At 35.8% G+C, this 18,326-nt stretch overlaps 1 protein-coding gene across 2 annotated transcripts; it reads right to left on the bottom strand.

Moving 5' to 3' along the window:
* Positions 1-8,846: 8,846 nt before the first annotated feature.
* LOC121859497 (cytochrome b-c1 complex subunit Rieske, mitochondrial-like) lies at positions 8,847-17,684 on the bottom strand. Of its 2 annotated transcripts, none has more exons than XM_042356338.1 (5): positions 17,390-17,684; positions 16,508-16,651; positions 14,462-14,639; positions 13,045-13,193; positions 8,847-9,392 (listed from the first exon to the last, which is right to left on the bottom strand). In XM_042356338.1, exons 1-5 carry the CDS (start codon positions 17,598-17,600, stop codon positions 9,256-9,258), a joined length of 819 nt encoding a protein of 272 aa, XP_042212272.1. In that variant the 5' UTR covers positions 17,601-17,684; the 3' UTR covers positions 8,847-9,255. The 2 variants fall into 2 exon arrangements, with proteins under 2 accessions (XP_042212272.1, XP_042212273.1); XM_042356339.1 differs by having other exon boundaries at positions 17,504-17,684.
* Between the last annotated feature and the right edge of the window lie 642 nt (positions 17,685-18,326).

Raw genomic sequence — 18,326 nt, 5'->3', positions numbered from 1 at the left:
TTCTCTCCTCCTCCCCGGTGTGGTTGTAGATCAGGAGTGTTATGGTTGAGGGGGTTTAAAACAGTTAAATTGACTCTTTGGGTCAAATCTTCAACCCACCGACCTAAATATTCAATAGTCAATATAATTTATGGATCAGACTTTGAACTATGATTCTGAAGTATGAAATTTTGATATTAAAAGTGAAAGTTTTTTCAGGATAAAAAGGGTAATCAACCACAAAACAATGAAGCTCTCACACACATACAGGCTAGGCTACAGTATATTTTACCTGTGGTTCTCAGTGATCATTATTTCTTTCCCTCACTCGTAAAGTGGGATGTCATAGTTCAGCCCTTCATTTATTATGTAGTACATACAGTATTGTATCTCAAGTACTAAGAGATGACTGAAAATTTCCTCCACTTTCCTTGACCTGATTATCAGTACAGTGGATATTTTCGTGTGTAGCTACGGCATGTTTCTCATTGTGGTATCTGATCATAGTACCACACAAAGGTATTTAGCAGGTAATTTATTTAAGCACTTTAGGTCAGACAGAAATCAAGGTTTATAAAACTTGTTATTGATAAAAAATTCTCACGATGTTGTTGCTCTTTGTTTCTAATTCAGTGATACCCCCAGCTGTTTGGTCCATGTAAAGAAAGGTAAATTACCTGTAAAGCAAAACTTTCTTTATTTATTTCTTTATTTACAATGTCTTTTGAGTGTTTATATTATTCCTTTTCTACTAATGAATGATACTGTATTATAACAGTTAAAGTGTGCTTGAGGGCATGTCTCATAGTGAGCAGTTCAGCATTCATAGTAAAGTAAGTGCCCTCTTGTGTTGTGTTCAGCTTCCAGATGTGATTTCTTAAGTGTTTGTGATGGCTGAGTTTGACAAAAGAAAGTTTAATGATTGCTCTAGGAAACTGATCTTTTAGCAGCAATATTTCTTGATGATCTGTCCTTTAATACGAATTTTAGTTCAAGTTGGAAATTGTTAGTTGTCTTTAAGAGTGCAGTTTTATGTTCATGTTTGTAGGATATATGTAAATAATCTTCAAGCTCTTGTACATAAACTTTTGCATTTTCTCTTAACAAGTTGCCAAGAAGAAAATATGAAGTAAAACCTTTTCAGTCAAATAATTTTTCAGGAACCTTTCGTCCAGACTTGGAAAAGACGCAGAGTTTTACACCTAAAATACATAACACTAACTCTAAGAATAGACTAATGACCTTTAATATCTTGAAATATTATGATAATATAATGACTTTATATTCCTGTCGCCCTTTTAATTTCAATAAGTAATGTTTAGTGGGAGATAACTTGAAAGATATTGAACAGTACAAATTTTTCTGAGTTAACACAAGCACACTTCCTGCACTGTTGAGGGGTGGTTCCAATGCTGCCTTTAAAACATACTGTGTATGTAACTTTGGCCCATTTATTTAGAATCTTGACTAAATGAAAGGTTCATTAAAACAACCATTACAGTCATCACAGCTCTTCCTTTATATTAATTAGGCAGGTGTATTTTAACAGTTTCATCCACACAGTATAACAGCTGCCCTCAACATGAGAGTCAGACTACTGTGGTGAGACCTTGACATTATTCAGTTACCAGTCATTATGGTTCTATAGTTAATTCTGCCTCTCTGCCTTGAGGCATTGGTTGTCAGTGACTATAACTGCAAAAGTAATTTTATAATCACCATTATCCAAAATATATTGTACCCATGTATTAGTGAAATTGTCTGCAAATCATGCAATGGTAGTTAGCAGTCACCAAGAGAAGCAGGCCTTAATGTTGGAGCTTAGCATGGTATGTAAGGATGAAAACTTGTATACAGTATTTATGAAATTAAGCAAGATTGTCTTTATTTGAAGTGACTGGAAATAATTCAGAAATTTCTTATGGTTCAGTGAGTACTGTATAGTATGGATAGTAGAATGGAGGTTGGGATATATCAGACTGAATGTAGAGTAAGGTTACTGGATTTAGTGGAAGGTATATTGTGACACATTTCTTTCAATTGTATGTACTGTATTGAAACATAGGTACTGTAGTAAAGGAAAGATTGTTGAGATGCATATTCTACAGCTTTGATATGGAAAAAAAATCAATGAGTGATATGTGGGAGAAAGGGAAGTGAAATAACATGAAGACCAAACTGTATCACTTAGCTCTAGCAGATGTGCAGACTGGCTACGGGTGAGAATTGAGCCGGGGTCAAAGGTGGCTAACTCATAACAGCCAACATTCAAAGTGTGTGAGCACTAGCTTGACATCACAACTAAGCACCCTCCTCTCTTTGAGGGTGCTGGTAGTAATGGGGAGGCAGGAATGATCTTTGGGTTGTTCCAAAGGTAGATACCATGAGAGGACACTACCCAGCCATTAATGCCAAGGGTCACCTGGGTGTACAACATGCAGGCATAGTGTGCACACTCAAGACAAAAGCAATTTCCTCCACATAACATACACTTCAGCCAAAGAAACCAGTCACATGAATAATGAGTCATGTTGTATCAATATAATGTCTGAATGTTGAAGTGTTGGAAAGATCAGAACAGTAAGTAGATAACACAGATATTCATTCTTACTCTACTTTCTTTTTGGCTGATTTTGAGTTTTTACAAAATATATGTAGCATTTTAAAATATCTGTGTCTGCTTAATGAGAATTGACAAGTAAGGAAAAAACTTTCCTCCTGAAACAAGGCTTGTTTTAACCATGAGAGGTGATGTAATCCTCTTCCATCACCCAGGTCCTGTAGATCAATTACAGTTAAACTGAAAATTCTTGCAACAGGAACTCAGAACAGCACTCCTCTGCTTATCATCTCTGTTGCAGTAAATCATATTTCACTTTATTATTTAGATAGAGTCTCAAGATGATTATCAGAACCACAATAGTACAGAGTAGTTAGAAACTGGTTTATGAATTTTCCTAATAGTACTGCATTGTCAGGTATGTATATGCCATTGAAACCAAAGTTTGCACCTGAATGGATTAATAGTTTGAATGATTTTTGGAATTTGGTAGATTTTTAATGGAGAAGATAGGCAGGAAATTATTCTGTCACAATTCTCAAATACTGGATGTTGAAGAAATTGTCTGAAGTTTCCAGTGAATATATTTGTTGGTACCTGAGGCATGCACATAAAGGGATTAATGGTCTGAAGTACTGTACGTGTTTCTGAAAATTTCAGGGATGAATACCATTAGTGCCTGAAGTGTGCACCTGAGGGGATGAATGGTTTCTTTTAGTGTTACAGTACTGAGGTGGCCTGAAAGCCATTGGCTGTATTTGTACATCATATTGATACTTTTTGTCATCTGTAATGAATACCTAGTTTCAATGTATACAGTATTGTAATTTTGTTTCTTTACAGTATACTGTTCACAAATGTGCATAAATGAATCGTGTTGCAGATTTTCTCTATACGTACTGTATTTAGTAAAATTTTACTGTAGTTTGAAGTTTACTGAGCAAAACATGATTGGGATTATCTGTATTTGTATTTATATATTAAGCCAACTGTACTGTAGTTTATCCTCTTCGCCACTAGTCGTCTCAGTTCTGTATTATTATATTTCATACACAGTCCAAAATCTTTAATAAGGAATTCTGTTTGAGACTGAAGGATAAATATTTATGTGCTGATGAGAGGGCTTAAACATGTGTGTGATGGTGGATGTCGACTAGGTAGCCTTTACAGTATAAGGTTTTCTTTTGTCCATCCCACGTGATGTTTAAAATTATATCATACACAGTAATCTTAACAAATAAATATACAGTAGTATTCTGTACCCTTTTCACGCTAAGCTGGCCCATAAGCCACACCCCTCGTCTATAGCTACAAATAGCTGATTGGTCCCCATGAGCGATTTAACCCATCCCCCCCGCCCCTCGGACTGTGCGTGTACAAGCGCGTATTTATATCGACCTTTTATGATAAATATTTGAAATTTTCCAACATCCTCTCTGAAGTTCTAATGGCTTGAAATCATCTCCATTTTGATAATTCAGATATTTAACATTATTTTAGATAATAACAGGTCTGCACCCCAATTGTGAATACATTTAGTTTCAATGTTCTATAAACCAATCAGCTATTTGTATAGAAGAGGGGTGTGGCTTATAGGCCAGGTTAGTGTGGAAATACTATAAGTCCAAACTTACCAACAGTTAGACAGTTAGGACTTGATATAATGTTTATTAATTTTTATGTAACACAGACCATAAGGACCTATACAGTACTGTATGTCCATCACTTGACTGATTCACAATTTTCATCACAAAGTTCTCTCATCATCATATTATTAATACCGGTATTTTTTGCAAAAGTAAAATTATTGTCCATGAAAATTTATGATGACCACAGGATTCTTTTGAATTGTGGTTACTAATTCTCTATATACTTTATCAGTTAAACTTACTAACTCTGGTACAGTACTCAGTAGGTGAAGGCTTCAGTACAGTATGTAACACAATGGACAAGTGGAAGTGAAGATGTTTTAAAAGTGGCCAAGAGCAAGTGTTAAGAAATAAAGTGATGGGCATTTGGTTAGGTGGTGGATAAGGTGAAGTTATGATTGTAATTATTGTACTGTACTGACCATTAATTTAAGTGTTTATGGAAGTTGTGATATGTACCCCCATATACAGTATAAGGTAAAACTCATATAGGTATTTAACAAGTCAAGGTAGTGTATAGCACAGCATTACTTTTTTGCAAGTCTGGCAGTTGCACTCAAAATTTTCTGATACCCGGTAAGTTCATAAGGTCTTTGTATTTCTGAGTGCAGTTCTTTAGAGCTGTATATAAATCTGTATTATTCTGTATGTAGCAAAATTTGGAAGAGCCACAGTATTTTGTATTATAGAAGCATTGTTAGAGGATGTAGCTCTTTATATTTTATAGAACGGTGCATCACAGTTCCAGTACTGTAGGTATTTTTATATCATGTAGTTAGTAATGACATTATGGAAAATTGTTCCCACATTAGCTTAACTTTTGTGTTCATAGTCCTTATAATTTAATAATGGTAATACTGTATATGCTTTCATGTGTTGAATATATCATTATTATTATTGACATTTTACCTTTAATTTTGGTATAAGACTAGCACAGTAATATTATTTTTTAATTCCAATACCCAGTGGTTTGCAATACCATTTTGGTACAGTAGTGTCTATTTGTACTATCTCTTAATATTGTGGGGTGGTACCTTCCATGCTGAGGGCTGACTAGCCTATTACAGTATGGGCCATTAACATATCTGACTGATGAGCTCTGCTCTGCCACATGCCATAATAATTAATATGACCCGTTCAAGTTTACCTACCCCAAAGTTTACCTTAGGCTTCTAGGGTAGGAAGATGTTATGTCTGTACTATGAAGTTCTCATTCTTAATAAAATAACATTAATTTATGTACCACAAATCATAAAATTCAACCACACCTAAGAGGAGTAGCAACTTTCTATATATTTATTCCTTTGTACAGGATATATTGTATTATTTATGTTTAAGTACTAATAAATATATATACTACTAATAATACAGTGCCTCAGTTGTCTGAAACTGGTATAAGGACTCTGTCTTTGTTACTACAGTATTAAGGTCTTACATTCTTACATCTGGTTACTATTAGTTAAGCCCCACACAAATGAGGAACTGAAGAATATGGCCAGTGTTTTGTGAAAGTTTAACTATACAGTAGCATACATCAAACTACAGGATTGTTTTACTGTACAGTACAGTATTACATTTAGTAAGAGCATTAGTACTGTATAATGAGTAACCTTTGTCTGTGATTTGTAACATGCTCATAAAGCAAAACTTATTAAAAGGCTTCAGTATCAGAAAATGAGAATTGAGGACAAGAAGTAGTGTCTCAAGCAGTAGTCCAGTTGTCATAGAGTATTCAAAATTCTTAAGCTTAAATAGTCAAGGCATTTTAATCTGTTTAGTGTTTCCTCACACAGTAATTGAGTTTGAAATTATCAGGCTTGATCCTTTGTATTAAAAGTGAAAGATATTAACATACAGTATGATGAGTTTTCTATTTACAGTAGTATATTTATTTGAAGGAAAATGTTAAAAAAAAAAGAAACTACTGATGTAATTACAGTTTCTAATGAGTACTGTAGTCTTGATTCCAGTAATATATAATGATGGTAAAGTTAAATGGATTAATTTGTTTCTATTTTGTCTATTGCTTTGGATTTGTATCATATTGAACTTGTGTATTAATAAAATGAGTTGAGCTTCATGGACTAATTTCCACTTTCTTTGTATGTGTTGTGTTTAAATATTACAAGACTTTATACAGTACAGGATATGTTCTTTTTCTGGTTCTTCTGAAATATTGAACTGTAAGAGTAATAGAGCAATTCCTTGTTATTCACAGTCATGTCTTTTGCGATTTTAATTATTAGTGGTTGGTAGGCAATCAGTCACCACTATTCTGCTCAGGTACATCTCAAAAGTTCTGCGAGCTTCTCCAGCCATAGCACAGCACAAAAAGCTGTGCAGCCCAGTGCTTATGTATCTCTTTTCTTCTCATGAATGTATGCATCCCTCACCACACCACCCTCTGCAACCCTTTGTGTTAGAACTTTAGATAATTTTTCCTGGTCCTGTGGCCTCTAAAGGAAAAGCAAGTGATAATAGTAGTTTTAAGTTTTTTGGTGGAGGACATGCACCAGAAAGAAAAAAAAACCAATGGACCATATTTGTTTAAGAAAAGTAGTAACCTATAAGTGCATGCACCATACCTTTACTGCCAGCAAGGTTAGTTAGACAGTTTTAAGAGATATTATAAGGAAAAAGTTTACTGAAGGCAGCACAAGTGTTGCTCCAGCAGTGAAAAAAGCCAACCAAGATTTAGGAATTATAAAGCGTATCTTCAAATACAAAGACAGGGAAATGCTTTTTCAATTTTATAAATCTCACGGACAGTGAGAGAATGAAGTAGCTTCCCAGCTTTGGCCAAAGTATGATGAAACCTGACTACCCAACTCAGTGGATGGTGTCACTGGCAACCTCTTTCCAAGATTCCACAGGCCTGCCAACTGTTTGATTATGGGCTTCACACATGCATGTGTCAAATGGCTCAATCGTTCTACGATGTATTCGTCAAAACTTCGGGAAGACAGAGCGAGATATGGAAAGGAGGGAGCCAGGAGCTCCCGTTGTCTACACCTTTGATTTCTTTAATAATGTCGACCAAATATTCTTTTACATTTTGTCCGATTGGTGATGACTGCTTCCACATGGCTGGCATCTCCATATTAATGTAAACAAATCTCAAATTTCCATACCAACTTCAGCTGCATTTGCATTGAACTTTTAATTCTGGACCTGCTTAGACCATAACATGAAGAAATTATAATAATAATAAAATGTTTATTAATAGTTGCAACCGGTGGCTGAAAATATACTAACATTTGATTTAGACGTAATATAATATGCGTTGAATACAATTACAGGGCTGTACAGTACATAAATCAGTTGTTTATTATTTTAACAATAGATGGGATGGTGCTATTCTTATATCTATCAGTGCAGGCCCTTATGGGCTAAATTTTGTTGTAGTGGCGGATTGCGCGAGATTAATGACCAACTAGCGTCAAATGCCGTTGTCTGTTGCAACCATCCCAGAAAAGGCTCAAGGTGATCTAGGACAGGGGGGGGGAGCAAGGTTCAAGTTCTGCATCTACACACATTCACTGTCTCGGGGAGGAATTCATCACTGTCATAATTAAAGGTACAGTTTTATCTATCAATTGTTGGCATTTACATTATTCAATGTAAAGTGTGTTCCTTAATGTTTCAATTTCCTGGCCAGGAATGCATTCCTCCTTAATACATGTACAGTATTTCAATGGTTAATTATGTTCTACATAAAGACCAACTAAACTTTTCCCATCATCCATCTTTATTTCCAAACTTGTCAATTTCTAAATGAAATACTATACCCTTCATATTATTACAGGTATCCCACGAATACATTCTTCCTTCTATATTTCGCTTGAACCATGGCGTGTATAAAGATTGCCCTATTTTTAATAAAACAAAAAGGTTCGCATTAACTGGCCAGAATCAAATGTCTGAATAAAAAACACTCTTGCTGCACTCGTCAGCTCGTCTACCCACGTGCCACCACCTGGCGCACTAATCCCAAGCTTTGTTCCATGGTGATCGTATATGACATTACCGTTTAACTCGACAGCTATCATTTTTATTTATCTTACAGCGAGTCATCACGAACATTCACACTAATGTTTTAGCGAGTAAATTTTTTTTTTTTAAACATTTTTGATTTTGTTGTTTTGAGCATGATGCGAGCAGTGTCAGCTATGAACATTGTTTTTATGTTTTCATTGATCACTCTGTTTTTGTGCCTAGTGCTTTCCTTTTGTATTTGCAACCGAAGTGAGCAGTGTAACTCTGAAAATGTCTGGGAGGCCAAGGCACCCAGGAAAACAGTCTCTCTGGAGGTGAAGCTTGACATTGTGAAGCCGTGGGGGAGTCTAGAGTGATATTTCCACTCCACCTTAGCCTCAAAAGGAACATGTGATGATGACCAAGCTTGTTCTTAATGATGTGGGGCAGGAGTTTGAGTATTATGTATATTAATTATCATTGTAGGTATTTTATTTTCAGTCATACATGTGGGCTTCAAGACTGGCTGGGAACATATCTACTTGAACCATACGTTATAATGATTACAATTTCTGATATTTCAACGATGGGTTTTTCACAATAGTAACCTCATTGTAAATTTGGGGATACATGTATTAAAATCCACACGGGAAATGACCAAGGGTATAAATGAAAACCAAATGATATGTAAAATTTCCTTTTATATTACATTTTGCCATTACTTGTCAGCAACCAAGAATCAAGATGTGAAACAGTTGCTATTTTTATACAATATCTACACCACTGGGTTTATAATATATACTTTTCCTGCAGCCTTTTTGTACACCCATAATAATCAAACCCAGTCTATTTTTCTAAAATTTCAAAATGCACCTGAAAAGGTTTAATACAATTCTGCTTCAATGATTTACTCAGGTTTTTGGCTTAATTACCACAAATTTATCCAGAAGTCATTATATTCCTCGACAGAGGTGGACCTTTGCAGCAGACAAATATTCATCTTACCGTAAAAATAATAAATAATATTAATTGACCTCGTCAGTTCTAATTAATTAAAGTCAACCTTAAAAATATACTATTAACTTTGTAGACTTAGCCTACAATAAGTAAATCATCTGTGAAGATGTGTACTGGGACTTCCAAGTTGAGTGGTGCAGGACCCTTGCGAATACGACCAGCTGCATCGTAGTGAGAGCCATGGCAGGGGCAGTAATACCCACCAAAATCACCTACAAAGAAATTGGACAATGTAATATTAAAAAAAAGACTAATATGCAAAATGAGGAAAAAATTAATTGATCATTAAAAAGTCATGACCTGAATACAAATGAAGTTAAATTGTAAAGTGAATTTGAAACTAGAATACCTGGCTCTGTAATCTTCCTCCTAGTAATATTGCTGTGGGTTGAAATTTTTTTTTATACAATCCATCACAATATTTTCTTATTTGTTTTGCCCACATTCCTCCATCTAGTCTACCCATCTGCCAAGTCCCCTTTAAGGCCTACAGGTGATTCACAATATGACATGTAAGATTACCCTACTAGAACACCCACAATCATTCCCAATTCATCTTGAGCATGTTTCACATTTTAACCTCTTCACTACATTACCCCGCTTTTAATATTCTATTTAGTTAACGTCAAACAATTTTAATCAGCACAGTGACAGAGGCTAAGCACTTTTTGTGTATCCACTAGCTTTAATATACACACACCCAAGTTTTCTATTTGTAAAATCTAGTAACCAATCCCTCAAGTGATCTATCAACTAAGGTTTTGTCCACTTTTTTTTTTTACATTCCAAGCAAACAGATTGCTTGGGAAAGCTGATCAATTGCTGATAAGTATACACTTGTAATTTTATTTTAAAGTAACACCAAAATTATTTCTGATAAAAACAAATTACTGACAATTGTCAGTTAAGGGTGGGTTGAACGGGATAAAACATGTGTAAGCTTGCTATAAAAAATAATGGTTGGCAAATTTCAGAACTCTAAAATATTATTAAACGATAAACAGTAATGAAAAGCCTTTGTTAGGAGTTCTTAAAATATGTATTGGAGCAAAATATATATCCTGGCAGCCCAGTGTGAAAATGTCAAAAGTGAAAAAGTGGAAGGAGCTTCTCTACTATTAATCTCCAGTTAGCTACTAGTATTAAAGTTGGCTTAAAATATGAGTTTGGTTTGGCTCCCCAGAGGAGTTCAAATGACAAGCTTCTACAAAAAGGAAGCATGATTAGGCATGGCTTACTTGTGGGTATGAATGACATGGTGGTTGTAGAGATGAATGGATAAAAATAAATGGTAAAGTAGTGTGGGAGATGATTACCGTACAGGAGAGTGGTGATAAAGGGATGTGAAGATAGTGTACATGAAGAAATTATGGAGCAAAAGGAAGAGTAAGAGGTTCTGAGTTGGGCATTAATATGTAGGAATGTGTATAGATGTAATCACTTACATTATATGTGTGGTACGTAATCCAGAGAAAGAATAAAAAGCAAAAACTTACCTGATAGCTATTACTGATTTTGTATCCACTCCTAATATCCTTCCTGATCTTGCCCTAAATTCAATAACTACTGTACTCCCACTGATCCTATCCCACGATGACCTTATTATCATCAGTAAACACATAATTGGGAACTTCAAGGTTGTAAGGTGCAGGGCCCTTCCTAACACGTCCAGATGCATCATAATGTGAACCATGACAAGGACAATAGTAACCACGAAAGCCACCTTAGAAGGGATCCATGAAAAAATTATTACACAGTAACTTATCTTGATGAACAATATGATAAACAATAAAGTTGCAGATATTTTAAATGAAAATTATTGCTCTAAAAGGTGAGACTATGTTTTAAATCAGTGTACTGTATAGTCTTAGGTAGAATACTTTATTGATTAAAAAGTTGTAAAAAACAGGTTAAGTGAATAAACTTTTAATAACATTTGCCTCAAATTTCTAGAATGGTTGTGTCATGTATTATGAAATATGTAGTGTCACAAATGGAAGTGGGAGGATTACGACTCTTGCGCCTGGCAGCTTCTCCCTCCTGTCATGAGGCTATGGAAACGATCGCCTCGGCCATCGTTATACAAGCCCGCCAACACCGCATGCCCACCAATCAGGACAATGGTCCCCGCCCAGAATTTTGTAGTGCATGAACAATATTCCCCGACAGTCCAATAGAGACTGGCGCCTAAAATCGCCTCAGGATAATTCTCCCTCCTTATGAAAACTGTCCTACCCTGTAAACTAAATATTATCAGTTGTGAGTACTAGTGCTACAGTACATGTTGAAGGTTGCATAAAGCAAAGTTAATGCCTTTCACATATCTATTGAATTAAGTGGAGGCGTCCATGCATTACCATAGCGTCCAAGGATGAAAAGTTCCATATCCTAGTGGAGTTTAAGTGAACAGACATTATAATGAATTATCCAAGACAACCCCCCCCCCCCCATCTGTTGTAAGAGATGACTTTGATCATAATAATCGTGTCTCATGTAACTAACTCAACCGAGAGTATTTGAGCAGGGCTCAATGATTCTCGCATCTGATGAAATGTTGTGACGACTTATTCATTCCGAGTACTAGGATGAAGTTTTTATTGATTTTGCTTGAACAAGTACTGTAATGTGTCCGAGTCAAGGGCTTGCTGTCGATTCAAGATGTAGTTTTCTGATGTATATAAATCACTTCTACAGTCTACTGGAAGTGCTGCCTCTGTTTATTACCTTTAAAGATTGGTATGCAGTTTTTGTTTTAAGTAAAGTTTTATTTATACATACAATTTCCTTCTAGTTATTCAGTATTGGTCTTACCATTATAAACTGGCAGAAAACTTTTCAATTCACCTATGTATTCATGGCTTTTTTGTCTTCAGTTACTAATCCAGACAACAGGAAATCCTCTGGACAATGAGGCTTAATAAACAATCTAAAGAAGCTAGGAATGTGTGACAATTGTATAGATTCCACCATTTTTATCAAAATGCTGTAAAATTTTGGCCAATGGGCTCTCTGGCCTAAACTAACCAAATCCTAGTTTGCTATCTTATGTTTTACTGTATATTTTACATTTTCCTGCTATTTGGTGGAAATCCTGAGAAATTCAGTATCTAATAAGTGATCTGATCAGTAATTTGTAAACTTTATTCGATGGTAAACCTCAAGTAACCTAAATACAGAAGCTGCCTACATTTAACATCTTTTGGATAATGATAATGTTTGGAATTAACTGAACTTATCATTGAAGAAAGCTCTCAAGTGTATAATACATAAAGTATCTTGGATATGTGTTTAATGCAAAATATTTATGTAAACATTTCATACTGACACACCAGTTCAAGAGACTGAAGGACACCAAAAGATGAATTTGAGTTCAGCCAGTGTGTGCCATGTGGGAAGAGGCTTGCAAGTGTGAAAGGTAAAAGAAAATGCTGGATGCTTGCTTAGTTAATATACAACTCAATACACTGTATTCCTGAAGGTTAATCCTAAAATCCACATGTGATTTACAGGGATGTATAAAACAAAATGGGTAAACCAAAAGGACATTTTCGGTTATTGTTGAAGAAGGAAACCCATGATATGACGCAAGGTACAGCAGTATTTAAAGGGATGTGGTGTCTGATCCCTTATTGGTGAAAGAACTTACATGAGAGAAAACAATTATTTTCATAAATTATCATAGAAATGTTCAATTTGCAAAATCTTTTAGATAGTAATGATAATGAAATTGATCTCACCGATAACCTTCCTTGTGTTCTCCCCATTCTCCAAGTCTTGTGTATTTACAGCCATAGTATTCCATTCCTGCAACTTAGAACACACAAAATATACACTGATATTTAAGCTATAATTAGATAAACTGACCTGCATCAGCAATTGGTACACATCCCAGGTGGGTACACACACCAAGGACCACCAGCCATTTGGGATCTGTACAGCGAATACTGTCGTGCTCAGGATCACGCAAGCTAGCAACGTCCACATTGCCTTCAGTTTCAATTTCTTCATCGGTCCTAAAATAAGGCTTGTTTTAGAAAGATTTTTTTCCAATCACAAAAGCCATACTCAACCTTCTAATTTATCTTTAACTAAAATCAATTCTAAACAAGTAAATACAACTCAATTCACCAATAGTGTTCACCAGTCACACAACACACTACTGTACTTGTCCTATTTAACTAAAATAACTTTGAATTATCTAGACTCATCCTCATTAAAATATCTAACATCAAAGGACCCTGCATGTAGAACTCTACCTCAGTTCAATCTAAAATCCTATTTACAATACTAAATTTCCTTTTAAAAACATACCTCAACCACTCACAATCCACTTTCCTTATAAAAACTTTTAACACATTCACCATACCACTCCTCCCTTTAAAGCCATGCTACTATCCTTTCTCTCTACCATTATATTTACTGTCTAATCCTACCAATACATTTTTTATATAATCCTTTTCCATTGACCTAAAGATCAACATCTTCATGTTATTTCACAACACCTGCTACAGTGGATGGTACAGGACAATTCAGCCAGCCTGCATCACAAGCTCAAGATGATAGCATCTGCTGGTGAGTACAGTAGTATTTTGTTTACAGTAAAAACCCCAAGTACCAGACTAATTAAGTCACAGCGGTGTCGCTTGTCAGATGGAATCCTTTATTCAGACGTCCGTATCAGCAGGGAGGCACAACTTTTCAAAACAGCCAGCCAGCATATTACAATAACAGATTGGCTTATACTGTATACTATACAGTGTCTAGTATAAGCTCATAATGAATAAGTTAAAGTAAAATAATCATACATTCAGTAAATTGTTGGTTTTTATTTAAATGGCTAATATTCTTTCTAAGAATCATGTTGTTATTTGGACATGTCATTCCTCATGTGTCCGGTATTTGGGGTGTTTACTATATTTATATTTCCTAGCCACTTCACTTTCGTGCTCCTCAGCAACCAGCTCTACCATAGTGGCATCCCCCATTTACGCAAACTTTTCCTGTACTAACCAGATTTTGGTTGTGTTTTTCTGGGTTAGGGATACATATGACCAATACTGGACCCTAGACTGATTTGCAACAAAATGAATATTTTACAGCAAAAGAGTTAAAAAGAGGTAGTAATAAAGGTACCGGCAAATTTGTAATTCGGGAATTATCTCGACTCCACTATTCAGTTTATAAACAATTAGACAAATCCCATTCATCAAAGCTATACAGTCATGCCAATAACCAAAACAAAAAAATTATCTAAAACTCGCTTTGTTTTATAGTGACTCACCTGTGTCTGACAAAAAGAGGTTTGCCTCTCCACTTGAAGGTGACAGACTTTCCCTCGGGAATATCATCGAGCTTAATTTCAATCTTTGCCAAGGCCAACACATCAGCAGTGGCAGACATGGTTGACACAAACTGTGTTACTACTGATTTAGCACTATAAATTCCTCCTACAGTGCCACCTAAATGAGAGAAAATTAGTTAAAATGAATTTCCGTTATGTGGATTCCTAAATGTATACCGGTATACTGTACTGTATTGTACAATCAAATTATTAATTGATGTACAGCCAGTCCAAAAAGCACCGAAACCCCAGGCATCCAAAAGAATGAAACATTGACTAAGACCAATCCAACCAATGTATAAACATGTATGAGGTTATCACTCATTTTCCGTTCCACCAGACCCCGGAGTCTCGATACAGCTTGGGCTGGTTTTATTTCCCTGATATCAACTAATAATCACATCTAACAGCACTAAGAATGGACATGTTGAAACCTAAGAAATCTCGAGCATGAAGTGGCCTTCACAGAAACATAAATGATGCCTTGCTCCTGAACCATTTTATGGTTGAGCCCAAAACTAAGCAACTCCTGAAATCTCTAGTAGCAGGAACAAATCCAAATAATTTTACTTTTCCAATGCAACCCAAGTCTGTGAAAATAGGGAATGGAAGAGTTACAATTTGAAGTAGATGGCTAACAAGTTTTGATATCCTACCATGCACACACCTCGCCCATCAAGTTGGCACTACAGCACTGTATTGGGACTTCCAGGAATCATTCCACTCAGTTCCAAAGAACATATTTTGTGTTCACTTACTTTAACAATTTTTTGTCACCTGTTGGTTCATTTTTCAGTTTTTTGGGGGGATATGTTTTCATTCTTCTATTTGTTTGTGTATATTAGTTGGGTGTAAAAAAGAAAAAAAGAAAATGGAGTTATTTATAAAGTGATTTATGGAGTTCTCTGTTTGAAGTCTTTGAACAAACTTGGAATATTTTACTGAATTGAATAAAGATGGGGAACTATCATTTTACTGAATCAGACAAAACTAAACAAGTTACCAAGTAAGATTAGACATTAAAAAATATGTATGGAGAGACAAAAACAGCCTTCAGTCCATTACTTATGACAAAGAATGACAATTTTAACGAGCTCACAACAGCACAAGCCAATCAACAAAAACAAAATAAAATTTTTTCCATCTGTCAACATCGCAAATACCGAGATTCCCCTGGTAAGCTATCAAATTTATCGGTGTAGGTTATAAACTCCAAGGTTTACTGCCAAGCAAATATTTTCAGGGAATACAATGCTGCTATTATGCATAACTTCTGTCAACCCTTTCAAGGAAAAGGCTCAACCTCTGATGGATAATTTCAGTTTAAGTTTGATTTCAAGAATTTAGGTACTGTACTGCTTAAGTCAAACTTGAGTAGCTTCTTTCAGGATAATGTAACAAAAATAGGACAACAGATTTTTTTTTTTTTATAAATTAGTACAAAAATATGGAAACTGGAAAAAATGCAGCTCCAGCCCAAGATTAACCAATGACATTTAGGGAGTGAATAAGAGTTGCAACAACAGGCAGATTCCATAAACAAATGACCAAATGTTGCTATTGCAAAAGATGATCTGTGACAAAGTCGGCCTTTTTCAAACAATTCTGAGAGTGCGAGCATGTTCTGCGTATCAGAAGCCCAAATAGTAAAAGTTGTTGAGTAACAGTACAGTGTATAATGACTGAGTTGGACTTGTGAAACACACAAGCTCCACATATCCAAACCCCAAACTGGAAAAGAATAAAAATGCAAAACTCAAACAGTTTGAATGAAATTAGATGATCCAATTATGAAATTTAATTGCAGGATCATGCCAAGTATACTGCACAGTGTAGAATAACAAAGTTAAGTATTTACAAAACTATTATTCTACACTGTATATATACTTAACATGATCCTGCTATTAAATTTGAATGGAAAAGACATACAGACAGGATCAAAACAATATACCCATGAAAACCAAAAATACTTTGTAATACACTTACCTCCAACAAGCATGTACGTGAAACTTCTTCGAGAGGATGCGGACTCTCCAGCCTTGCTACGAGAATCCTTTACGTCGTCACGTCGATATGCACCAAAGTCTGGTACTTGGATGTCAGTGTGGGCATAACGTACTTGTGAGCTAGCTGCAGATGATAACACATAATTAGAGAACTTTCCTTGTAAACATAACATGACTGCACTATGAATCTGTCTATACTGTACATTTACTGAAATTTTTAATTTTTAAACAGTGGTTTCCAACCCAAAAGAATCCTAACAAACTAATTGCAATTTGGGGGTCGAAAATGCCAAGTACAGAATGCATGTAAAAATTTCAGCAACAATTCAAGGTAAGTGGCAGTATTCACAGCTTATAAGGATGTCTAAAGCCTACACCTACAATGAAAGTGGGTCCCATAGGCATGACTGCACAGTGTAGATACAATGTATACTAAGCCTTTGGTACACAAGGAGGCATCATGGTCACTTCCCCAAGTTGTAAGCTTAGCATTACAACAAAGGTGTGAAAGACCCCAGTGAAAATGACTTACAATTTGGAGTTATTCAAAATTAGGCAATTATGGATTTAGGAAAAGTACCCAATAACTTTCATGTGTACTGCAGGAAGTAGTGAAAATTTATACACAAAATGAAAGGCAAGGTCGAGATGTAGATTAACCACAAGCTTCATATATTTAGTGAACACAAAATTAGCATCTATGATGACCCTAAGCTACCTGGCCCACACAGCCTACAATAACACGGCCGACTGATGATCATGACACACCAGGCCTCTATATAAAACACGGTTCTCTGAGCTCAACTTTGCATTACTATTGATTGGCGTAGTATTACAAAGCGAATGCTGTATAAAGGAGTACCTGCAATACCGGCTTTTGCTTTAATTGGGCCGGTAGGGCACCTCTTGGCCATGGCGGTGGTTGTAAGGAGCAGAGGTAGAGGTTGAACTACAACCGCCGCCTCCTCAAACGCACCTGGAACAACAGTGTTTCTCAAGCCACTGGCTACTGCCTGTGCCGAGCCCTTGAGGGTAGGGGCCAGTTGGCTTGATCTGCCGATATAGGACAACATTTATACGGTGTTGAACGTCCTTGGTAAACGTGAGTCCACTCTCTCTGGCGACCCTTGGAGACTGCTCGGGTTGCGTCACCAGCTGCTAGATGGCTCTCCAGCTGTATGAAACGCAGCACAGCCGTAGCTAGGCCAATCAGACGCCATGTTGTTACTCAGTGGGTGGGAAGTCTTCTCGGGCTGTCTCCCACATACAGATCGGCTTTAAATGAAAATCACATTATATGGAGAAAATTTTATTCATGAGAGGGTCCTCATATTATTACCAATATGGTACCTCCATGTCACTGGAACGGCTCGGCCAATTAGATGCAATCACCGAGTTGACCAAACTCTACACTGAAACGCAGCAGGGTAATGGTCTAATGGAGATAACTTCAGGAGACAATTGAATATATATATATATATATATATATATATATATATATATATATATATATATATATATATAGAGAGAGAGAGAGAGAGAGAGAGAGAGAGAGAGAGAGAGAGAGTAATAATTTTTATATAGCAATTTTACCAGGATTACCGTAACGTACTTTATTTAATATAATTTATTTCGTTATTTCTCCTCTTACAAGCTCTGTCTGGCGGCCAACCAAAGTGTTCGGACTTTAAAACTTTTTTACACTAAGGTTCCTTGCTGATATCTACTCAAACATATGATACATTATATATTAATTATTTTAAAATCAAAGTACCCATCGGACTATACTTTATTTCTCT

Source organism: Homarus americanus, unplaced genomic scaffold, assembly GCF_018991925.1.
Source record: "Homarus americanus isolate GMGI-L3 unplaced genomic scaffold, GMGI_Hamer_2.0 scaffold7626, whole genome shotgun sequence".
In the NCBI taxonomy this organism is placed as follows: domain Eukaryota; kingdom Metazoa; phylum Arthropoda; class Malacostraca; order Decapoda; family Nephropidae; genus Homarus; species Homarus americanus.
The sequence above is the reverse complement of the archived record's forward strand: the minus strand, read 5'-3'. Positions and strand labels throughout refer to the sequence as shown.